Below are 25,774 nucleotides of genomic sequence, written 5' to 3' on the forward strand. Positions count from 1 at the left end.
CTTCTCGGGTCTAGCTTGGCAACATTGAACCAAAGCACACAGAGTCAGACTGCACCAATGCTGCCACACCTTTATGTGATCTTCATGCTGAGGAGGTCAAAGAAGAGAGTCTCTCCCAGCCCCTGCCAGGGGCTCTTTGCCCCCCCTTCCTCTACTCATAGTCCTCCTGCAGCCAGCAGGGGTGAGGGAGCCAGTTTGAGTTGATTACTTTTGACATCAGTTGTTAACATAATTTTGACATTAAGCTTCTCCCTAGCTCTGGGGTGATTCTGACTATGTCCAGGCTCTGGCTTGAGGAACCATGGGGAGCCTCTGGGGCCCCAGATCTGGCCTCGCTAGAGGCAGCCTGGGAAGAGACCTGTGTTTCTCAAGCACACACCCTCCAGGCCTGGGAGTGGGGCCCCAGCAGATGTCTGGATTTGGTAGCCAGGGCCTGGAGCCGGATGCTGAGAATGAGGCCTGCAACTCATTTCCCCATTAAACATTCTGAGAACATCTGCACCAGTTTCCAAGGCTTCTCCTTAATTGCTTTGATTATTGTGTGAAGTTAAGAACTGGCACATTTCCGTGATGTTGTGATGAAGGTGAAAAGATCGCTCTTAATTAGATTAAAAACATTTTTTTCTTCCTGTGTAATTTCTCCTTGAAAAATCAAGGCCACTTTTTTGTTTTCTTCGTCCAAAGACCTCCAGAAACTTTCCTCCCCACCTCTCCAGAGGTTTCTGGGGAATGTCCTGTGAGCTCAACTTTTGGAGAAGATAGTGCTTAACCCAGATTCCATTGTATATTAAAGTTTCCTGGGGCCGCTCTTGCTGCCTGGAACCTTCCCTTCCAAATGTGTCTTGGGAGACCTGGACAGTGACTTCTTGCAGCATGGAAAGCTGGGTAGACTAGTTTTGTTCTGCAGGCAGCTGTGCTACTCATGCTCTGCTTCCTGGGCTTGCTTAGGGCTAGCTCTGTCATTGCCTGTCCTCTTTAGCACCTTACCATTCAGACCCCACCCTTGGGCCCACAGAATCATTTCCATTTACTCTGAGATTTATGTGTTAGGCCTGTTATCTCCATTATGAGAAAAGGCATTCAGTGAAAAGTCTCCAGCACTATGAACTCTGTAGTTGCACAAAGCCTAGCATTGTTCCTAGGATTTCTTGGGATTCCATAGGTCATCTTCAACTGTCATGTCACTGTCCATCTCAAGTTAAATGTATCCTCAGTCTTTGCTTGAACACAAAATACAGCATGTTCCATAAAGTGCTGCAAACACAGGGTAGAGAGAGAAGCTCTCTAAAGAGAAGTTTGCATTATAACAGTAGAAAGTCAGTGGACAGCTGTACGAAGCACCTTTCCCAGAGTTTCCTGGCCCATGTAGAGCTGAAGCTGGGGCCTCGGGCCAGATTTATCTAGCTAACCTTCTTCTTTCCTGTCTTCTACTCTGCAAAGCTTAACAAGACTGTCTTAGGGTGTTTGTTGTTGTTTTGTTTGCTGTGTTTTGCAACCTAGACTTACCCCCAGACCTATCTCCTCAGGTTCATATCTTACCCCTAGCTTTTTATATTCCTAAGTGCTCTTGGTAACAGACTGCAGAGCCCATTTCAATCTAGATAAGGACAATGAGACATTTTTCTAGTTTATGAATCTGAACCTGGCTGTTCCAGACACAGCTAGAGCTAGTCTGGTGATGCTTTCTCTCCTCCTTCTACCCTGTCCTTTTTGTGCTCTTTCCCTCTCTCTGCCTATAGATACATGCATAGCTATATTCATCTGTGTCCTTAAACACTCACTTTCCAATAAATGTAAGATGTCCACTATTTTACATGTACCAGAAGAAAGATGCCAGACTTTTTCCAAATGATTTCTGCCACAGGCTCAGGCTAGGCTCTCAATGCTCCCAACCAAAGTACAAGCCATCTTTATAAGTGCAACTATGTTTCTGAAGTTGTGATCCAGCCACAAAGCCCCCTTTGGAAATAGCCAATGAATTCCTAAATCTTACACACTGGGGAGTAGGAAATGAGGACCCCTTTAAGGAAGATTCGGTGAACTATTTCCAGAAGCCAGGCCTGGTTGCAGAGTTCGCAAAAACAACAGGTGTCCACTCAAGCAAGGTATTTTCCTAAGCGGAACTGGGTACCAGCTGTGAATATACATTTACACTGCACTCTCGCCTTGTTCCTGGCAGCTGTTGTGGGAATAGCTTTTACACTTTCTGTCCTTGTCTCTTACTTCTCCCCTCTGAGTGAAGACACAGGTGGTGTTGGGTCTGGTCTGGCTCAGGGTCTGTGAACAGGGCATGGGCAGCTGGCACAGGCTGTGGGGCTGCAGCTCAGCAATGTCACGCAGGACCTGGCTGCAGCTGTCCAGATGCCCTAGGGAGGGTTTTTTTTCCTTCATGGTGCAGGATCCACAGGGCTTTGGCAAATCCACCAAGACGGGGAAATTGATTGAGGGGGGACAGGGAAAGGGCCTCTGCTAGGGGAGGACATAGGCAGCTTGTTTATTCCATCGGAGTGAGCTGGCTCAGGGGACTTGCCTGTGCCAGGCACCGGAGGTGACATGGGAGAGGAAGAAAGCAAGGTTCCTGTGCTGAGGGCCAGGCACACATAAGCCCCATAGCAATTGAAGGGGCAATCTCTAGAGCCTTGGGGAGCTTACATAGGAAGGTGGTTTAGGTTACATCTGGGAGATCAGGCAGGATTATAATCAGTTAGGAGGAGGAGGAGGGCAGGGGTGAGCAGCTGGGTGAAGTTACTGACACCAGCAAGTCTCAGCAGAGGGCAGTGGGCAACAGGGTGGCCTGGGGCCTTGCAGAGAGTTGGACTTGGAATGCTCAGATGATCGGGTATGCAGAGGGAAAGTCTGGGAGCTCAATGCAGGAGTAATGGAGCTAGGAAAGGGAAGGTCTTGGAGAGCTTGGGAAGTAGGAGCTCTGTGTCATTGGGTCTCTTGGGCATCTTAAGGACAGACTGGAGGAGGTGGCTGAGTAAGGACACTTAGATGCATTGTGCTAACCCCAGGATGAGGAGGGCAAGGCAAATACAGGAGGCTTGTATGAACTGTTTTTCTGACTTCTAAATGTATCATTCATTCAAATAGAAAATACATATACTATAAGGAAGGAAATGAAAATCATTTGAAGTCCTTTAATCCACAGGCAAACATACCACATTTTGATCTATTTCCTTCCAGTCTTTTTTTTTTTTCAATGCTTAAGTACAATGCAAATCACCCTAACGAGTAGGCCCTTTGGCTGAGAAGGAAGATGCTGCGTACAGTCTGGTTTTGGTTCTCTTGAGAGAGGGTGAAACTTGGCAGTGGGTAGTCCCAGCTGGGGCAGTTGCCACGCCTGAGGCTACATTCGCCATTCCAGACCTCCCATTTTCCTAGAAAACAAAATTGTTTTGTTCTGCCCTGCACACTTAGGTCCAGATTCTGGCTCTGACAAGACAGAAGCAGCCAAGGAATGAAAGCATCAAAAACTAGAATCGTTTTAGGAAAATGTGACTTCACTGTCACTAGGAAACAGTACTTTTCCTCCAGGACCAGGTACACTGACATTGGTTGGTTCAGAAGAGAACACCTGACATTGCTCTAGTATCCTCTACACAGGGTCTAAGTGGTCATATGACCCTTGTCACATTCACCATGGTCTCAGTTTGTTCTGCAGTTGGGCTATCTTTTTATATCTTTATGAAAGACAAACTCTGGGCTCTTCAGAGATGAAGTGCCCAATGGGGCTTCTTAGAACACAATACTTGCCCCAAGCTCTTGCCTAAGAGGAGCACCACCAGTGTGTTTAAGTTGAAACCCTGCCCTCTCAACTCCCTTTCAGAATCTTTGAGATGTCTGACCTGGCTGTGAGTACAGATCCAAATATAAAGTGGGTGGCAGTCCTGAATAGTGTTTCTCCCATGAAAGAGAAGCACCCCTAAAGTCTCTGAAACATGCCTAGCAGACAACAGTCTCTCCTTTTGACTTGGAAAAACAACTGTGCTGAGCCCCTCTCTGACCCTCACTGCAGGGGCCCCATGAACCCTTCCCAGGATTAAACCAAAGAGTCCACATTCCTCTCTGGCAGGTGCAGGCCCCGCCCGCTGTGGACAGCCAACTGATGTGCACATTTTAATTTCCTAATACCAGGACAGAGCCTTTCTCAGGAGTTGAGGGGCTCACCCTGGGCCCTCAGGCTTGGAGATGGCACTTGTCATTCTGGGTGTGTAGAACACAGCCCCCTCTTCCAGTCACCTCTTTGCTTCTCCTTTCTTGTGTATACAAGTGATGCAAGTACTGAAATATGTATTTGTGTTCTTTTTCTTTTTTTTTCCAAAAGAACATTTGAATCCTGGATGAAGTTGTAGCTGTGACTTGACAAGTGTATAATATAACCCAGTACACTTGAATCTCAGCCCTGAGTCTCTAGAATGGGAACAGTAACATACTCCCACCACGTCCCAGACCTGTGGGCCTCTTCATGTGCACACATTCCTCAAGGTTTACAGGTCTTTCCCTGGTCTCTCTGAGGATGTCACAGGCACAGAGCCCTTTACTTGAGCCCTTCTTCCAGCTATGACTAAGTAATGTCTGTATAGTTTCCTGCTGGAAGTCTGCTGCTGGCCCCTTGGGCCATGAGCTCCTGAGTTTATTTATATTTCCCTGATTGCTAGTCAGGCACAACACCTTTCCATAAGCTCATCACGCTTTTGAATTCTTGTCTCATTTTGAAGGGGGTGGGTGTAGGGTGTCTTGCTTATTTTTCGGTTAGGTCATTTTTTTCAGTACTAGAGAATTAAACCTAAGGTCTTATACCTAGTGGGAAGACACTACCACTGAGCCATCTCTAGCCCTCATTTTGCTCTTTGAGAGTTATCTTGACTCACTGTTGTCCCAGCAAGGTCCTGAACATAATATTTCTTCTTCCTCAGCTTCCTAGGTAGCTACGATTACAGACCTGCGCCACCAGACTTATCTATTTGTTCTTACTGATTTACCTAACTTTTTATATGTTTTATCATTTTTGAATCCCTTTTTACTATTTAAAATGTATTTAGATATCTAGGTTTTGACTCTGAATGTGGCTAAATTGCTATTTTTCTTTTTGATTATTGCTTCTTAGTTATTCTACCCCAAAGCAATGTAGATATTCTTCTATATCCAGGCCTATGGTCCTTCTAGTTCTACTTGTCATAAGCCCTGAAACACCAAGAATGTGTTTTCAATGTACGCTGTGAGAAAATTAAGGGCCCAGTTCAGTGTTTTCCCCATGTGAATTTCCTTGTCCTTGAATGTGTCATTTAAAAGGCCATCTCATGATAAGTAAGCCTTTAATACATTGCAAGTGTCCATGGGTAGGCTATTTTCTGACATCCATTTCTATCCCACTAGCCAGTTAAGTCTCTCCTTGAATCAGTTCTACATTGTATTAATGACTACTATGTTGAAGTACTTGTTTTTGATAAGCCTATTAGCCACCCTGTTCTTAAAGAATATTACTTTTCCCTGGTCTTTTACACTTCCAAATACATCTCAGAATCCACTTGTCAGAGTATTCACCACAAACATTAGGATTTTAATTAAAATTTAGGATTTTTCAGAATTTTTTGAGTGTTTTGTCAATGCAATAAAGGCAGTTTTCTGTTTGTCGGTGTCTCTGTTTAAAGTTTTGTGCTTTTCTTAATAGTTTTTAATCTATCTTTATACACTAGAGATTCTTTTCTACTATTCTGCTTCTTTTCCCTTTTAATTTGTGTGTTTTATTTGCATATATTACATATTCTTGTAAAAGAAAAAATAGTCTTGCAATGTACCTTTCACGAAGTACCTCACATAACCATGTTACTTTGATTAAAAACTAAAACAAGTTTAATTTAATACAATGCTGTAGAGCTACACTTTAGTCTTTCTCCCAGTTTGATGCTCCAAGAGCCTGTCCAATATCTACCATCACGCTCATTCAGCAGGACCTTGGTGTCCTGTCAGTACTGTCACTGGAGTTGATGCTTTTAAATACTTATCAAATGTCAGTGCTACTCTGGGTCTGTATAACATTCTCTCAAAATTAGAATAGGGTTACAGGTGTCGTAAATGTCATTAAGGCAAGGTGCTTTTCTCATTTTCTTCCATCACCATGGTGTCAACTTTACATGATTAAATAGCTCACTGTAATTGACCCACTATTTCACCTTTATTAGACCTAGTTATTAAAAGCAAGTCACCAGGTCTGGCCAACATTCGGAGAATGAGGAATTTCATTCTATCTCTTGCAAAGAGTATTAGAGACTCTGTGAATGTGTTAAAATCACTAAAGCAATTAAAATTTATTTTGGGACTAAGGATGTAGTGTAGTGGCAGAATGCTTGTCTAGCATGAACAAAGCCCGGGATTCAATCAATGTCACTGGAAAACAACATAACTGTAAAATGGACAATACAATCATATATGATAATTAAATGAACAAAGTGGCTTTTTAGTTTATTGTATATGTTCAACATGGATCAATAAAGAGAATGAAGGAATAATTACAAAAAAAAAAGATTTCACCTACTAATTCTATTCTAGCCTTCATCCACGGATCTTTCAAGCATTTCTACGGTGCACTTCTGGTTAACTCGTTCCTTCTACACTTACAGAGATCACTTTTTTCATCTCACTTTCAGTTATTTAGAAATACAGACGGACTTGGCAACTGTGTTTCTGGGGTATAGCTGAGGATTATTGTTTTGTGGCTAACCTTTTTCTACTTTAGCCACTTGTACAGGAGCCCTTTAGACATGCTTTCCATTTAGTTCCTTTTAGGTTCATCGTGTAGTTTCCCTGTGCTAGCCCCAGAAGCGGCCATTCTTCCAAGGAGCCATATTCGCTTTTATTGGCAGACTAACAGTGTTATATATGACCTGGGCACAGAGTGTGTTCTTTGCCACAAAAGGGTCACTGATAACATATCCTTTCTGCAGGTAGAACTAGGAAATATGTATGTCTATAATGAAAGTCTATATACATCCATGTTTCAGGGTTTGTATCTTTATGCAGCTTACCTCGAGTTTATACTGTTTCTGATTATCCTTACTTTGTCCTCAGCTCCCATTTTCTAGTATAGATACTGGTTTGTATAATCCTTGATATACAGTACCCCTGTGTGAAACAAAATTATCTACAAGAATATTGTGTTTATGTCAGTATTTTTTCTCTAGGTTTTCTTTAGTCCAAACATTATTTTTTAAAGCAACGTTAGCAAGTTCCTCCTCCCCCAGACCCCACCTTCTCTCTTCAGTGCTCTATCATGTATTCACAACACACAGTCTACTCACCATAGTCTATTATCTGTCCCAGGATCCTCCAATATTCTAGTTGATTGCTGGACATTATTCCACTGCATAGGTGGGACAGATAGACACACCACGATTTCTTTATTCATTTCACTGTTGCCATCTTGGTTATAACTTGTTTGGTGCAACTAGAGGTAAAATTGCTGTATATTTTTGTGTGCAGATTTATGTGAACTTAAATATCCCATACACTGAGTCATAAATCATATGTGTGTTTATAAGGCTATGAAGTTTGTTCTTCAGAGCAGTTGGGCCACTTTGCATTCCCACCTCGGGCACATGAGGGTTGCAGTCATTCTGCCTCCTTGAAGTGCTGGCTGTTACAAGGTTTTAATTTAATGCTTTATCCATCTTCATGATAATTTTCAGGGTTATCTCACTGAAGCTTTAATATTGTATTTCCATAAAGACCATAGACTGTGGCTGAGCACAATTTCCCATGCTTATTTGTAATCCACTTTTTAAGATGGGTTGTTTGCTTCACTGTTGTCAAATTATGATCATTCTTCTTTATATACTCTGGGTACAAGGCCCTTGATTCCATTAAGTGATATGCAGTAAATCTGTGACTTGTCTCATTGCCTTCACAAAGCACAGCATTTTAACAGTCAGTGAGCCTGTTCCTCCTTGCTTCTGTTGCTACTTAGAAAAATGCACTTGTTGCAGGAATAACTCATTTGTTTCTAATTATAATAAAATTGAGTCCCCTCCCCCACTTGGATTAAGTTTTCGGTGTTGCATCTCAATTCTCTTTCAAATCTAAAGTCCTAGAGATTTTGAAGTTTTCTTAACTTTTTTTTTAGTTTTATGTTCTATTTCAGATTTTTAAAAGACTATATATAGTGTTCTTGTATTTCCATTGTATGACTTCTAAACATCCTTTGCATTACACATAAATGCTAAATGTGTTAAAATTTATATACACATACAGATGTATGCCCACATTTGTATGTTTATATTGGAAATAAATGTAAAAGACTGCTGTAGTAGTTGTGGGAAACCCATTCCATAAAGTAAATGCATCACTGTAAAAAAAACAAGACAGTCTTTATGATAAAACAACGGAGTGTTAAAAAGACAAACATAGACCAAGAAAGTTATTTATGCTTCATGTAACACAAGGTTATTATCTCTAATGAATTAAAAGTTCCTTTGAAATGCCAAGCAAAGGTTATTAACGGGCAATTCTGAAAGAAGAATCCCAAACAAGCCAGAAGCAGTCAGTGAATATGAAAATGAGAAAACCATCCCCCTCTCACAGGCCCAGGACCATTATAAAAGGGGATGGGAGGACTGTAAGAGCCAGAGATAGGCGACGACTGGAACAAACTAACTTCTGGGCATGACAGGACAGTTGCATGATTGCCTACACAAGATCAAGCCAGTCAACACTGTATCATTGAGTACAAGAATTTCACGAACCCCAAGAGGTTCTTGAAAAGCTATGGACAATTAATGGCTCCTGGGAAAGGAGAGTTTTTCCTTAACATTCTAACTCCTGGTGGGTCATTCATACTGCAGTATTACAGCCCCCACACCCAGAATTACATGGAGAGCACAAACTGAAGTTGATGAATTATTGAATTTTAAAACAAGAGGATACAAAATTGAGAAGTTAGAAGGTGGTTGAGGATCAAAGTTCGTTGATCATAGTCTCAAAGAACTAATAACAATTTTGAAAATGAGAAAGCCTCAGTGTTTATCCATGCTTAAAAGGCCAAGCAAAATTGAAGGGGAGGAATAGTTGGCTACAACTTAACAGAAGAACAATCCAAAAACACTTATTAATATTACCAAAGTCATGCTATCTCACCTGCCCAGTATATCAACAACTTTTAACAACGAAGATGGATATTACATCACTGTCTGGTTGTCATAAAACTACAAGACTGAACATCCATAAAATATGGGATGAGTAAAGTTAATTGTGGTAGACCTAAGCTATGGGCTCATGTGCTGCTAAAATGATCATTAGATGCATAGCTGCATACCTAAAGAAAAGAATGTCGCAGAGTAAGAAAAACTGACAAGAACAGAAGTCTGCCCAAGTTTATGACCTCACATTTGTGCTACCAGAAAAGCCAGGGTCCCGGGCAGCAGATGATTCCTATAATTGAGGACCACTGTGAATTTTTCAATATTCCACTCATCAGAAGTACTTAATACTATATTAGATACTTTAAAGGAGAAGTGAGTTGAGAGCAAACACTAGTAAGCTGGAAATGCTGTGAAGACTAATCTGGATCAGTGCCCTGAGCTATGGAAGTCAGCTATTGGGACAGTCTGGAGGCCTCCCTCAGAGAGAACCCGGTTAATAAGGCATCATGACCAGAACAAGGAATTCAGCTTGTGATTCCTGATAAGCAGAGGTACTAGCACCTTTTGTTGCATGGTCCACTGATCTGTCAGTGTATGTGTGTGAATAGCACAGTAGTGGAGATCAGTGCTTTCATTTGTTCTTGGCACAAATGTTTTATGTGAAGCTGGTGAGAGGCCTAGAACTTAACATACATAGGGCAGAACCTTACTCAGTCCTGGAACTCAGCCCCAGGGCAGCTACAACACTGGGGAGAATGTACCAGCCTCTATGGTTTACCCTGGGAGGCTAAGTCCCCAGGTACCTGGGGACCAATCAATAAGTGAATGGGCATAAGTGAATGGAATAAGTGAATGCCCACTCACTTATTCCACTCAGTGTAAACCAACCTGATGGGTAAGGCTAAAACTTCCAAGCTCTGTCCTCACTCTTCACCTGATCTTGAGAGCTTACAGGTTTATCCCATAGCAATAGCAGGTTGGGGTGGACATTTGAGTCTAGTTCTGTCCAGTTCTGGATCCCCTTCATGATCAAGTTTCTATTGAAGCCTAATGAGCTGTCCCCATACCTTCTTCACAGTAAGGAAGAGCCCTACACTGCTGGAAGTAAGCACACCCCATTTCTTGAGAACAAACAGCTTTGCAGAGGACCTGGACCTGGAAGGGGAGACACTGCTGACCCCCATCACCCATGTGTCACAGTGAGTGTCCATTTGCCCTCAAAGGCTGGGGCTCAAGGGAACTGCCCTAGCATAGGGCAAAGCTTATCCTCTTGCTGGGATGCAGTCTATTTACCCAGTACCCACAACTCACTGCCTATCCTTATGAACCTGGGGACACTGGCTGCTGGGGCTGGCCTCAGGGCTCAGGCAGGAGAGAAGGGCAGGGGCTTTCCCACTGAATCTGGAAACATGATCCTCTTGTTTTGACTTATGGAAAACCAGACTGATCATTTTCCACTTGTTTGCATGCTTTGAGCGTCTGAGAAACTTGGGTTGGTTTTGTTGTTGTTGTTGTTGTTGTTGTTTTCCTCCCCTCTACCCCTCCACCACTCCTTCAAGAGAGTTAACATTATTTTTTAGCATTTCCCTGTGGGATTTTGGCCAAAGCCATGGGGCAGATGCTAGTTGCCACTACTGTCCTCAGGGGCTCCTTCAGGTGGAGGAAATGGCTGATTTTCTACGCCTTCCAGTTGGCCTTCCCCCAGGCACAGCTGGCCTGGGACACATGCCCATCCTCTCCCCCCATTTGGGCCCCCATCAAGGCATCACCAGGACAAACCCTAGTACCCAGCCATGCCATGATTTCTCTGCAACATGTGACTCAAATGTTCCTACCAAAACTCAGGAGAGGCAGCGATGTGGTGGAGGCAGGTCACTCAGACTGCTTCTGACCACTGCCCCACGGGGCACTCCTCTAGAAAAGTGTTTCTGTGCCAGGATGTTAATGCCATGCTCTTAGTTTTCCTGAGATTCGCATTCTGAGACTCTTCCACTCTTTCTACTAAAATTCATGTCCTTAACCTTGTGTAGTCATAACGCTTCTGGCCTATGCCTAGATTTCAGGCTTGACTTTACAATGACTGAAGAAACTTGGACTCACAGTGCTGGGGGTTTCTTAAGTAACCAGATAGCCAAGTTGAGGCCACCCTGGGGGAAGGCAGGCTTGTCAGAGGAATGATTATGATCAAACAAGGCATGCCCACTATCTTCCCAGACCACCCAAACTTAAACGAGGTTAGCAGTGCCTCGTGGTTTGTAAGATGTAGAGAGGGTTCATGGGTTTAGAGAGAGCGAGAATGTTATTGAGAAGCAGGGGTCACTCTCCCTCCTAAGATAGCCTTACAGGCTGGCTGCATTAGCAAGCGGGAACAGAGGTGTGGGAACAGGAGTCCAGACAGGCTAGGCAGGTATAGGCTGGCGTCAGAGGGTAGAAAAATAGCTTACACTATGGTTAAGTCTCTCCATCAAGTCCACGGCATGAGACAACTCAAAGTGTAAACACTGGTGTCTTGTGGCTGGTGTTGGATATGCCAGTGCCTGCTTAGGAGTAAGGATAGTAAGTAGCACCATGGCAACCATAGCAGGCCTCAGGGAATTGCCTACGCCTAGAAAGACCAGTCAGCCTTCTTATCCCCCTGATCACTCACCTCTCATTGGTATCCATTCCATTTTATTCTTCTGGCCATGGAGCAACCTCCAGACACAGAAGCAGCTACAATGAGAGTAGCGCTCTCAACAAACCATCTACCTTGATAGATGTGTCTCACATCTCCTAGCTACTGTGAGCACCAACGAGGTCCCAAGGGAGGGTGGAAACTGGTGATACATGACCATAGTTCAGTCCATAGATGCCCTATAACCACACCTTTGGGGGCAAAAGGCCACCTGTGCTGGTATTAGTATACTCAAAGCTCCTGGAGCCAGACATTTACTGTCTATCTGTTCTAGAAGCAGCCCTAAGCCACTTAGACGACTCTGCTCAGAGTACTAGGCCAAATCTGATAACAGATCTGTAACAGAACCTCAGAGACATGAATGATGCTTTCTTGGTCTCTATAGGCCTAGTGTGTCACCATCTTTCCAGGTACCACAGCTCTTCTCAGGCCAGCACTCCTGGAACCTGAGTAGGTGGACAGTCTTTATCCAGTCAAGTCTCTACCCAAGAACACACCAAGACTCTTTCTAGGCCAACTTATTCCAAATGCAGCAGCTGGGAACAAGCCAATCTAGGAAGGTGGGAAAGGAGGAAAGGAGGAGCCCACGGTGGGGCTGAGTTAAAAGACCTAAGGTAGAGATAGAGAGATCATAGGCTTAAGCAAAAAATATAATCTGGTCAAAGCAGAGTTGGAGTCAGGGTTGAGGCATCTAAGAATTTAGACACCCACATCTGTAGAAGTCTAGTGCCATCCTTGGTGGAAGTCCTAGCAGAGAGCATGACCATAGGCCTGGTGTGTGTCTGGGTCCTAGAACCTGATGTGCTCCCAGGACTACTGGCCTTACCAAGACCCCTCCCCATTCTAGGGGAGCAGATAGGCCATCATGGGTACTGTGTAAGGGGCCCACGTGCCCACACCAGGGCTGCATTCCTTTGCCTCTTGCATAGTCAGCCTGTTGATTGATGTCTGTAATTAAGCTAGGCTCCAGCAGCTCACTGATGCAGCATGGCTCCTGTGGGCAGCTGGCCCTATGAACCTACACTGAAAAAAGAGGCACACACCCTCGTACGTGTCTACCAGGGACAGAGATGTGTACTAGGGTCTTGCAGGGAGCAGAGTGGGTGGGAAGCAGTTGCAGAAAAACAGATCCATTTTTCTTCAGCATTTTACTGATGTTAAATGTATTACCATGCTGGGCCAGTTCCAGAATTCAAATTAAAAGCATAAATAAAGACACATTTTGTTTCCATCTCAAGCTCTCCCCGCCCAGGGGCCCTAGGGAGGTGAGGTCACTGTAGCCTTGATTATGGGAAGGTCCCTGGGGCTGGGTGAAGCTCCTCTTTTCAGAGCCGGTTGGCCACTGATAGTTTGGGGACAGAGAGGCCAAGGTGCAGGCCTATTGAAAACCAGAGAGGTAAATAGGGAAGGATGCTGAGAAGACAATATTGCTTCTCTGACCCCAGCTCAACAGGCACGTACCAGCAGCTCCTCAAGTAAGCCCCAGGCATCGTCCAGATCTGGATATCTGGGCCTCGGTGTTGCATACATATTTCAGTCAGATGCTGTCTTCCTGGTTCTAACATCACTGGAAGGGAGCCCTGTACTCCTCAATCTCCCTCAACATGAATCCTCTATCTAAAGCCTTGCTCCAGACTTCTAAGGGCCACGTAGGAAATAGAGACCCACTGCCACGAGAGATGGGGAGTATCTTTACAACTAATAGGGCAAGTCTCCAGGATTCTGCTTACTGGGATTAACTGGCAAGGGCTCATTTGCATCCCACCAGCTGGAATGTCCTTGTCGGTCCTGTAGCCATCAGAATTGCACATCTTTCCAGTGTCTACTCAGTCCTCCCTTTCCCCAGGAATGCCTCTCACATCATCTTGAGGCTATCATCAAAGCTCCCTGATTCTAGCCTGGGTCAGGCAAGCAGCAGAGTGTTGTGGCTGCTCATGGCCACTCTTTTTCCAGCACTCCCCAAAACTCCAGGATGAAAGAACCCTAAGATTGCCAGTCCTACTCTGACACAGAAAGCACATCATTAGCCTTGCCTGAAATGAAGCAAGGTCTCCAGGTACGTCCCATAGATGCCGAGACATACACAGGGCCCAGGACATGAGCACCTATAGCTCAACGCTAAAGAAGCATGTCTGGGTTTGACCTCAGTGAGCTTCTCCTACAGCCACTTCACCCCACCCTCCAGCCGATGAATCAATCAGAACTTGTCTGGAACCATTGCCCCATCCGTTGCACAAGGATATCTAAGATGAACATCCCCAAATGCCAAGCCTACCACAAGCACAGCAGCCTATAGCTCAGCCTGGCTCTGCCATGTAGTTTCCCTAAAGGTTTCTTCCAAGAGGTTGGTTCCTGAGCCCTCAGACTTTTTTGATGTGACATTTTCAACTGGAAGCCTCAACATTTATTTACTAACCAGCCTGCCATCCCACTCTGGGATGACATTCAGGGGCCACCAGTTTACCAAGATGGGTGGAGAAAAGTCTAGAGGACAGAGGGAAAGTAAGAATACAGGCTAGGACATTGCAAGAATCCCACCAGGTGCCCACAAGCACCTCCCGGGCGAGCATGTGCTTGCCGGGCCTCTTTTGACATGACAGCTTCAAAAATCTTTGAGCAAAACCAGCCCCTCGTGCGTTAATTAGAATTTCCATGTCTTCAACTTTCTCCTGGACCCTGCAGAATCTCACGCCAAGACGTTCGAGTTTCTCTTTTCCAGGGAGGCCCGCTGTGGCCTGGCTTTCATCCACATCACTACTAATGTCTCCTGAATTCTGCGTTTGTCAGCGAGGCTGGGGCCAGCCTATGCCTTCTGGAAGGGGAGCATTAGTGGACTAGGGGGCTAGCTCTTCTGATGGGACTGCTTTGCCTGGGATATTCAGGGCCTGGAGACAATCAGGGCCTGCTGTGGTACCTCAGTGAGCACCCATTTCTCTTACTTGGCTTCTCAACCTGCAAATGATGATGGGAGAAGATGGAGGGGCCATGTTGGGGGCAGTGTCCAGGAGGATAGGGAAGGGGACTTGTCAAGAACAGATGAGACCAGTTTGTCTTTCCAGACTAGTGTCCTGTCTTCTGTGAATATCCAGACCACCTCTGTCTGCATAAGGTGCCAAAGAAGCCCCATGAGAGCCCTCCCGGGAGGGCTGTGCAAGGCTGTATGAGTCACAGGATCCCTGTCAGAGCCCCACAAGGCCCCGGCCAGGCTCAAACCCGTCTCTGAAATGCACGGGGGATTAAATGTTCTCCTAATTAAATTAAAAGCGAGGCGGAGTGGCTCAGTGGCTCAGTGGGAAAGAGAGGGACTGGGAATCGAATGCCCTCAATCTGGCTCCCAGCCTGCACTGGCCCAGCTATAGGCAGCCCCCAGTGCCCCTAACCTTCCCTAGTTTCACTTCCTTCATCTAAGCACATGAAAAGGGATGCAGCAACCTCCTAGAATTGTTCTGAGGGAGACAGAGAAGCCAGGGAGAGTAGTGTGACAGTACATACTACACCGATACCATAAAAGAAAGGTACTCTGAAAAACAGAGAGAGCCCCTCAAATACATCTTCTGTTTGCTTTGCCTAGAGCTGGAAGTGGAAACTGAACAATAGGGACTGCTGGTGGTCTGGTCAGGGGTACTGGAGTAATATATCCTTCTAAACAAGGTGGTAGTCAGGCGGCAAGGCCAGTCCCTCTGGGCTTGTACCGTGTTGTGTCTCTACTAAAGCTCAGAAAATACTGTCTTCTATAGAGCACTGGGTTACAAACTTACTTATAGTAGAAAGGGAACACATCAAAAGAGTAACGTATACAGATTTCCAGTACAAACCTACTGCATTCTCCCTACCTGAGAGCCAAGCATCCAAAGAAAGCAGTAGAATCCCCAGGGAGTCCCCTAGATCCCATTTCCTATCATGGACACACCAAGAACAAACCATAAGCTCACTTCCCAGCACAACAGCCTTCTTTGCCCGAGTTTGAAATCTACATGGCTAGATCGCACACGGCACACACATGTATCTGGCACTTTCATTCACTCTGATGTCTGAGAACCACCCACCCCTCCCAGTGAGGCTGAAGAAAACAGTGGTCTCGGGAGCCTTTTGATCGTTGACACTCTGTTCTGAGTGGCCTGTGATTTGCTCTTTCATTCTACTACCCATGACCACTGGGCAGATCTGGGTAGTGAGTTACTAAGAATATTCTACATATATGTGTCTGGTAAAAGTTATGGCTATCTCTGCTAATTGTATGCCGAGAAGTGCTGGGTCATTGCGGGATCAGCTGTTTCCCATGGCAGTCACCCCAACTTTTACCCCTGCTTGGCAGCATGTGAATATTCCACTTTTTTCCACATCCTCACACACACTTGGAATTTTTCACTATTTCCTTTTTAGCCATCCTGGCTTCTCATAACATCAGAGTGGTATCTGTAATTTGCAGTGAGCTAAGCCCCATTCTATATTCTCATTTCTTTATAGATCTCTGTAAGACATCTATATCCTATACTGAGAGCTGTTCTTCTTCAGGCACAAGTTTATCTCTCTCTGTCCTGGGTGTTCTTAAGTGTGAGTCATTTGTCAGATACACAGATACATGTATTGTAAATACTGCCCTGCTTGCGGACTGTCCTGCCCCCTCTTGGTGTCTTTTGATGAACAGAAGGTCTTAATTTTAACATGGTCCAGTTAATCAAACATTTCCTCTCTGGATAGTGCTGTTTATGTCCTACTTAAGAAACTTTGACTACTCCAAGGTCATAAAGATATTCTGGTTTGTTCTAAAGCTTTAAAAGCTCACCTTTCACATGTAGATCTGCAGTCCATCTGGAATCGATTTTTGTGTCCTGTGTGAAGTCAAGGTCAAGATAAGCTTTTTCCTCCACTTGGACATCCAGTCTGATACAGCACCATCCTTCTCCCACTGCCCTGTCATATCAGTGTCACTATAAATCAGCTCGCTGTTGGCATATGGTTATTCTCTGGACTGTCCTCTGTTCAACTGGTCAGCTTTCAGGTTGTTCTCTTTGGCCAGTGTTACCCTTTCATTATCATTGCTGTTTACCAGTAGGACCTGAGGGCTGGGGTATGCAGGCTCCCTCAGTTCTTCCTCATGGCTGGCTTGGCTGGCTCTGTAAGGCCTTTGCTTCAATATATATGCATCAGTTTCTAGGAAAATGTCCTTTGTAATGGCCCTATGAGGGCTCTGCGGAACAATGGCCTGATTGGTTCTCCAGCCATTTCGGTCACCTTCCTGTCCTCTTACTGTAGTTTTCTGCATATGCTTATGGTCTGATGTGGGCTCGCAATAGCTAAGAACAGTGTCTTCCAGGAAGCCCTGGGAAGCTTGCATTTGCTGTGGGCTCACAGTGGCTACGGACCATCTTTCAGGAAACCCTGGCAGGCTTGGGTCATCCAATCCTGCTCACAGGACCCTAAAGCAGTTTTCTTAATGTCTATGAGCTACAGTTCTCTTTGTGTATTAACACATTTAGAATGTATCTTCCTCTGTTGGTATATACATTTTAGCAAATGTGGACAGGTATCCAGTCATATACCTGACTTGGGGAACTACTTGAGAAAGTATAAAGTATCCCTTTGTGACTGGAGACCCCATAAGGTTTTGCTTATTTGACCTGACAGCTTTAAAAACTGCCAGGTAATGATTTTCCATGGGCTACAAATGGGTCAGGCTGCATCCCAAGTGCTGTCCTAAACAGGATAAAATTAGACTTAAGAGGACTGAGCTCTGGGATGATCTGGAATATGTAGCAGCAGGGGAAGGCTACAAGTCCTGACTAAAGCCTGAAGTAGCTGGGGAAGGGGCTTGTGAGCTGTTTTGACTCCTATAATTAGAGATACAAGCAGGAGACTAGCACCCATAACTCTGATGAGGAAGTCGGACATGGGATCCAAGGACTGTGCCTTTGGCAGTTAAAGGTTCCTCTGTGTGCTTCAATATTTGGTCCCATCATCATTGGGCTGACTTGCTTACTCAAAAGCACCTACCTTCAGACAGACTAAGGAGAGGGGTAAGTTTTATATCCTGCTTTCCTTTGGCCCTGCAAGTGATAGGAAGCAGGCTCTCTGTTGAAAAGATAAACCCAAATGTAGCCACAGTATTTACAAACTAGTTTTTCAGTGCTAGCCTGTGCTGCACTTCTGGTGCTAGAGTTGGTGATGGTATAGTTAGCTGATATACATAATGTATATCTGTGTAAGCTGGAGAACTTAGTGGGTCAGTGTTCAGCTTCACAAAAGGGGACAATAAAGGTTCAGGAAGGGCAGAAACTTGCTACTATCACACAAGAAATACTGGAAGAGCCAGGCTCATTCTAGGACACACTGTCACTGGGGGCCTACGTCTCCTTTGGTGAAGGTCAGGTTGAAGTCCTGAGAGTAAGTAGTAAGCTGGCACTCTCAGTAATACGTGAGAGTTTATGACCATTGGTAGATTTGAACAGTCCATGGTGGGTTTGGGCACTGGTCATCTGATCACCTTCTGCCATGAGAATTCTGTGAATTCAGCCTGTTAAGTATACCGTGATTGACATTGCCACATAAGGAAGCCAGGAGCCTTCACTGGCTTCCAGGCCATGCCAGCATCTCTAGATCTCAGAGACTAGGAACTAGGATGTCCTTTCCTCTTAAGCTTCTCATGGTGCCCCGAAGCCTCCAACTCAGTATTTATGCCTATATTTGTATTCCTTTTAGGAGAGTTCAGGTGTCCTTGGCAAAAGCCATACCTGAGACGCATCTCCTTGGCAATGACTGGTTAGCAGAGGTCTGACGATAAGCCCATGGCTGGATCTATGGGTGATCTGGGTGACATCTTGGAAACATGGAAGAGAATGGGGGGAAGTAGATAGGTGTGGGAAGCCACATGTGCTGTTGCAGAGTGGCGCTCACTACTGCTGGCCACCACGCATAAGTTTGGACAAACAACCAATGTGTACACATGCAGTAAAATTTTTTGCAAAGACACTGCCTGGCCCGGGCATGATAATGAGGCTTTGAGAGTATAACCAATCAGATGTGAGACATGCAAATGAGGTATGATAATGAGGCTCTGTGAGGTACAGAGAGAGAGTAGCCAATCAGATGAGGAACATGCAAATGAGGCTTAGTGCATAACCAATCCAGGTGTGAGACACGCCTCTCCTAGGCCTATATAAGCAGCACCAGTTCTGGGCTCGGGGTCTCTTCGCCTCTGCAATCAAGCTCTCCCAATAAATGTGTGCAGAAGGATCCTGTTGCAGCATTGTTACTGCTGGCGAGTCCGGCGCGTGCAAGAGATAGGGGTCTAGTCTAAGTCTCTACTCAGCCAAGCATTTCTAGCTCCATAATCCTGGCTTCACCATCTGCTTAGATATTCTGCCTACGTAATCTCGTCACACATGGAGCTGCTGCCCCAGAAGTCCAGAGACAATTGGCAGGTCCCCTGAGAGCTTTTTCTTCTTTGGGGACATGAGAACAACTTAGAAGCAAGAGATCAGAGGGCTCTGAGAGAGATTACTGGGGAAGGGTGTAATTCAAGATGTTTTCAGGGATCACTTTTATTCTACCTGGCTTCTCTCTGAGGACTCTGGCTGTAAGCCCTCATATAAAATCAAACTCTAAGTATTACTCTGTCCTAACAGTGGCTTATGGTGCCCTACTGGAGAACTGAGGCAGAAATGAGGCTGCATTTGCAAGGTAGTTAGGAGGTATTTATGTTGTGGGGTTGTAGGCAGGTAAGAAGGGTGAAAGATGAGGCTTAGAGAACATAGAGCTCTCTACAAACACATACTCTCAGGCAGGGTTCTTACCTATCCTGCTTTAGGGCCTAAACTTGCTGCCCCAACAGAACTAGGTTCATTGAAGTAGGTAGCACTAAGCAGCTGTCCTCTGGGCCCCACCATTAATTTCCTAGGCAGCTGGTCTCTGTACCTGAGGTGAAGATGGTAGGGCGAAGGTCATACTGGGACTTAAAGTGCTCATTTGTTCTGGGCCTGTCCCCTTGCCCTGGCCTTGACTACACTTAGGCCATATGTGTGAGCCAACACCCTGCCCTCTACTCCAAGATCTTTTTCTCTTGCCTAAGTCTACCTCCTTTGGAGGTAGCCAGACTTTTATTTCCCTCAGGTTTGGATATGGAGTTTGTTTGTTTATTTGTTTGTTTGTTTTTAGAGGCAAGGTTTCTCTTTATAGCCTTGGCTGTCCTAGAATACTCACTTTGTAGAGCAGACTGGCCTCAGAAACCTGCCTGCCTCTGCCTCTTGGCAGTTTAAAAGGCTAGAATTAAAGGCATGTGCCACCACCGCCGAGCTTGAAATTGTTAAATTAAATTGAAACTCTGCTAATTCAAAACACTGAAATAGTCTTTTTCAGAAAACAAAAACCTACCCTATGAACTCTACCAGCTAGGAGTGTGGGCTCCAGATGCAGGTGCCTGGGGTGTGGGGGGGGGGGAGGGTAGCATGGTCAACCTTCAGTGGAGCAATGCTTGACAAAAGGCTCCAGGCTTGACTGAACTTAGCATGCTATGTGCACAGGGGGAGGGGTAAAGTAGTCCAGCCCAGAGGCTCAGGGCCTCACTGAAGATATTCTTCCCTCTGGGGATATGGTTTAGCAGTTAGAGAGCTGCTGGCTTATCATTTATGAAGCCCTGGGTTTGACCCCCAACACGGCATAAACTAGGTCTAGTTGTACATATCTGTAATCCCAGCACTCAGGAGCTTCAGGCAAGAAGATCAGAAGTTCAAAGTCATCCTCAGTGACAATGAGTTTGAGAACAAACTGAGCTAAATGAGACCTGTCTCAAACAAACAGTTATTCTTCCCTAAGGCTTTGCATACTCCATGCTACCAGGCTTTTCTTTACCAGACTGTCTCAACAATGGGCAATGGCCCCATCACAGGATCTCAGGAGACCATGCGGTCTGGGTTTGGGTCACAACATCCTTGGAGGTGTCATATAATGTAAAGACAAGAGAATGGAAGTCAATCAGAGATAAGAGAGTATACGGCCACCTAATGGCATGACCAGAGCCAGAAAGCGGGCCCAATTCTTACCCCTATGTTCTGTTTACTGATGGAACCTATCTCCTCTGTATGGGGTTCTGTCAGTCACCTCCAGCAGGGCTAGATCAAATGGCTGCATTACTGCTAGTTACCTGGGGCATTTTCTTAAGTAGCACAAAACCTAGGACTGGAACAGGAAGATCCTTCCAAGGTGATGAGGACAAGCCCACTACAGACTCTGCCAGGAAGAAGTTGGTAGACCTGAGGTTATGATGCAGATACTTACAGATGAGACCTGAGACTGGCCAAGGAAAGAAAGTAAGGCTGGCCAGTAAAACCATAATAACACTTTACAGAACACCCAGAAAATCCACTAGGACAACACTACTTTTGACCAAGCAAGAGGATCAGACTGGGCCTTAGAGCCATAGACAGTAGAGACAGTCAACTGTAATTAGACAAGCTGAGCACCTGGTAGCAACCAGAACCAGGTGAGAGAGCAATGCCCATATGGCAAAGCCTCAATCGCCTCCAGAACTGATCTCAGGAGAAATAATCCTGCTTCCAGGAGACTATGGCATTGAAAATAGTCTCATTTGAAATCAAAGGATTTGATTTGCAGCCTTTGAGCCAAGTCTCTGCCCTAGGTATCTTGCTGAGCACAGAACCAAAATGTCCACCATAGTCACTCATTCCTTCTGACAGCTGCAGAAGGTTCTCCACATGTTCCCTCCCTGGCTGGACAAGTACAAATCCCAGAAACTTAGGCTTAGGACCAGCCAGTCTACCTTGTCACTGCTGATCCCTACTGTGACTCATTATCAAAACCATGTCAGCATGTATAAATGTACAAGTCCCAGGGATGCTGGATCCTGGGGCTTGGAAGGCTTAGGTAGGGATAGAGATCCCTAATATGTTGGAACATTCTAGTAGCGAAGGCTACAGCAGCCCAAACAGCAGCCTCTTCATTTCCCGGACCAAGAATGTTACAGGCAGAAGTAGGCTAGGATTTCCTGGAAGCAAGCACAGGAAGGTATGAACGCTTAGTCCTAGGGGCTGCTAGACAGAGAAAAAGGGAATAGCCTCTGACTGGGGTGAGAACAGACATTGGGGAGGACCCTTCTCTGCTTTTAAGCTGTTCTGGGCTTGCAGTGTGACCTTCATTTTCACTGTTGGCTGTTCGATGAGTACATGAGTTAGGTCTCCCCACTAGTGGGAAGGGAGGAGTGGAAGCTGGTTTGTGGGGCCACCCAGGGTGGGCTCAGGAAGGGAAGGAATGTGACTGAGGCTGGGTGGGGCTAGGGAGAGCACAGCCAGTTGTTGGTTTTTCTTGGGGCCCAGAAAGATTTGAATGGACACGGAAGCCCCTCTCTTCACAGCCCCAGCGCGCACACTAGCATCTTTCTTCGTCAGATGGCTGTTGGAGCTTGAGACCAAGGATACCCTCTGGAAATCTGAATTCCATTCACTTTTGGCAAAGAGCAGCTTCCTGCTTAGAGAAGGTGTGTGCATATGTGTACTCCCAACCACAGAAACTGGTAGAGGGGAGAGACACGTGGGTGGATGGCTGTTTGAAAAGATAGTAGGATGGCTCTAGTGTCTCCAGGCACTGGATGGCACTTGCAAAGCTTGTCTCTAGGATTAGGCAAATATCTCCAGGGAATGAATTAGAAACGTGCAGTCTGTGTTGCCTTTGAAATAAGCTCTGGCTTAAAACCATCACAGGGAAACATGCCTTTGAATTGGAAAGCCAGAACTTTTTTTGCAAAATAATTCAAAAAGTTTGTTGAACCTTAAACCTTTCCTGATGACTCTTTCCTTCTGAACTTCACTCGTTAAAAGTTGCTATGATCCCAGCCCCATGCCAGACCAGCTTCCTGGAAACTCTCGCCAACTGCTGGCCTTTGGAAAGGCTTGTCACCCTAATAGCTGTATTAAAAAAAAAAAAAAAAAAAGCACTGGGCACCTTGACTGCAGGATCTGAAAAGTCCTTTGTGTTTGCTCCAGCTGCAGAGTTTTTCCAGGCCTCCCTTCTGGGGCTGACTGGAGCTGTTTCTCTCCGTTTCCTCTTATACTGGCGGGTACTCGGCTGGCCTCTTCCCGCCCAACTTCTCTGCCAGAGCCCAGGTGGGCAACAGGGATGCCAAGGGCAGAGTCCACAGACAAGCCCAACATGGGCATGTCCTGAGTGGGCAGGTCTGGGGGTGGGCTCACAGCTTCTTCTTCCCCAACCATGGGGACTCAGTAGGGAGAAGTGAGGACCCCCCTCTTAGGTCAACATTGTGTCATTTCCACAGGACAGACAGAGCCAAACTAGCAGACCTGTTTCAATGGTGAAGATAACTTGGCCCTCCCTAATGCAGTTTTGGCAATATGAAATGTGGTTGTAGACTAAGATCTAAGATAGATTTAAAAATAAATTTGTATAGAAAACATTCAATTAGATCAATAGAGGCACAAATGAACTGAAAGATGAACTGCTGTCATTCTTCATTTATCAAATTTGAGATTACCTGAAATGGAGGAAAGTTACATAAAAACTTCCATATTTAATGAGGCACAGTAGGACACGCCGTACTCATTCTCTTCTTTCAGAATCACTCCACTCAAAAGTCTATAATGACGAGACTTGTGTAGCAGTCTCACTTCACAGGAGGTGCCCGCCTGTGCAATGGGGTTCAGGGTACCCTTCAGCAGAGGGTTGCTGGCTCTCTTGGAGCCTGCCCAGAGCCTGCCCTGACTCTGGCTCTGCCTTTGCCTTTCAAAACCTTCTTTGTGCTAGAGCAGCCCCTGCTCCAGAGTGACATGAACCAGAGACTCCCAGCTCCAAGGCATGCTGTCCACCCAGCATGCATACTGTGGCTGCCTACAGCCAATCCCGATCTGGAACTACACCTGCTATGTCCAAACAAGACTTTTGTAAAGTATTAATGTTGTGCTAAAAAAGCAAACATCACAGTAAAATGCACTGCACATCAGAGCAAACCTTTTATACTAGTATTATGTTAAAAAAAATACCACAAATGCACCACACATCCTTGTGTATACATGCACAAATCAAACAGTGAAAATTAGGGTACAGAAAGGAATATGGCAAAGAAAAACAAAAACACAAAACTAAGGGTCTCCTACCCCAACCCTAATTCCCAAGTTTCTTCTCCTAAATGTTTTTAGTTCTGCTAGGTCTTCCCAGAGACTTTATATAAGCAAAGATACATGTCTCTGTGCCTCCTTTGGACATGGGTGGCACACATTCTTGTATACTTGTACGTGTGTCTTATGTACAGGTAGGTGCCGTAGTCTTGCAGATGTCTGCACAGGACTGGCTTGTTACGATATGTTGCAACTCTGAGTAGCAGTTTTACTTATATATGCACATTCAAGTGAGCAGGTGACAGTGCTGTTTTTCTCGTGGCTGGGATTCCAGGATGTTGTAAGGGGGATGTGGCCTTTGCTCTGGGCCAGGCTTTTTCCAGACAGAACGTGCTCACTATTCTCCTCAGGTTGTTAGCTGTATTCCTGGAACCAGGCGCATTTCTAGTCAACACGTAAACTCAACAGTATCTGGCAAAGTCATGTAGATGGTAGTGCAGGATTAGGAATGCTAAACTAGGTGTTAAAAAACCACCTTCCTAAAGGTACCTTTAATAAATTGGTGGACCCAGACTCTCTTCCAAAGGATAGTCTATGAAGAAAGTGAACATTCCCAAGGATGCTACTATACAATGCAGAAATCAGGAGTCCGACAGCACACAGTGGCCAGGGACTGAGACATATGTCCCAGAGGCCATGCCAAATGAAACTTTGCACGTTTAGCATGGGCGCTCTGCACCAATGGACATGAATTCGAAGATAGAGCTTTACTCAGACAAGCAGCAAGCATCCTTTCTACTAACAGCTGCAGAGCCTCTGATTATGCCATGATTTATGGAACAAGTCCCCTATTGATGAATGTATAGAGCAGCTAAAAATAGTGATTATCCATTCAAGTGTATTCACTTATGAACCGACCACTTATGAAATTAGTTCCCTCTGAAATTGCTCTCCCCATTGAACATGGCTGTGCCTCCCCATCCCCATCCATGTTATCCCTGCTGGCATCTCTGTTGACTGAGCTCCTTCTAGGCTGCTCTTGTCCACCAAACAACATTAAGCACACACAAAGCAAATCACTTATGAAGAGAAACTATAAATCTTATAGAAGAATTCATCAAGTTGGAAAGAGATTTGCTGATGAATTTCTCCATGGAAAAATCAGACAGTTAGACCAGTTATCTATTGAAAAGAAGAGCCAGGCTAATTCTAGATAAGCATTTTAAGGGAGAGTTGGTGAGGTCATGGAAGATTCAGGGCAGCCCCTCTCAAAATCAGCCAGGCCTTGCCATACTTCTGCAACAACATCCTTTCTCTGCAAGATGGTACTGCATAGTGCTTTACAAAATAAAGGTTTTCAATTTGCTATTTTTCTAAAAGTGTGTGTCTGCAGACATTAGTGTTATTATATATGAGCAAATCTTTTTATAACTTAACACTTTTTCAAGATAACCTTCCAATCATCTGCTTATCACAATGTATTGATTTTTATTTCAAATGGATTCACTTTAAGATGTCTCTTCGGCCTATTTTAAATGGGATTTAGGTAGATAATGCCTCACAGACCCTATACTATTGTAAATGCTGCCCAAATATGCCTGTTTCCCTAGATCCCGACAACAAGAGTACATATGGATGGGCCTGTTAATTGGAAAGACTTAAAGCATCGTATGCTACAGCTTTGGTTTTCTTTTATCTGGGGGGGGGGGGGCGGTGTCCATGGATGGGGGGGGGGCATGTGGGGAGAACACGTGTGCTGTGCAGGAGCCCATGCACATGGAGTGGCCAGAGGAGGACATCAGGTGTCCTGACCTATCACTACCTGACTCCTCTGAGATAGAGTCTCTCCCTGAACCTGGACCTGAGCTGGCAGCCAGTAAGGC

General features: G+C 45.2%; 1 protein-coding gene and 1 long non-coding RNA gene across 9 annotated transcripts in view; one reads left to right on the plus strand and one right to left on the minus strand.

Moving 5' to 3' along the window:
- Kcnq1 (potassium voltage-gated channel, subfamily Q, member 1) overlaps positions 1 to 25,774 on the plus strand; it is a 320,174-nt gene that overhangs the window by 144,164 nt on the left and 150,236 nt on the right. For 7 of the 8 annotated variants that reach the window (XM_006508492.3, XM_006508490.4, XM_006508488.4 and 4 more), the window contains one exon: positions 10,216 to 10,336. In XM_006508492.3, the coding sequence (XP_006508555.1) occupies positions 10,216 to 10,336 (121 nt within the window). Of the gene's footprint in view, positions 1 to 10,215; positions 10,341 to 25,774 lie in introns of those variants that run through there. The other variant, XM_006508491.4, reaches the window with a different exon arrangement.
- The window catches only part of Kcnq1ot1 (KCNQ1 overlapping transcript 1), an 83,437-nt gene that overhangs the window by 37,930 nt on the left and 19,733 nt on the right, over positions 1 to 25,774 (minus strand). The window contains exon 1 of the long non-coding RNA NR_001461.5: positions 1 to 25,774. This exon is cut by the window's left edge and continues 37,930 nt beyond it; it is cut by the window's right edge and continues 19,733 nt beyond it. This is a non-coding gene — a long non-coding RNA (KCNQ1 overlapping transcript 1).

Source organism: Mus musculus, chromosome 7 (genome assembly GCF_000001635.26).
Source record: "Mus musculus strain C57BL/6J chromosome 7, GRCm38.p6 C57BL/6J".
In the NCBI taxonomy this organism is placed as follows: domain Eukaryota; kingdom Metazoa; phylum Chordata; class Mammalia; order Rodentia; family Muridae; genus Mus; species Mus musculus.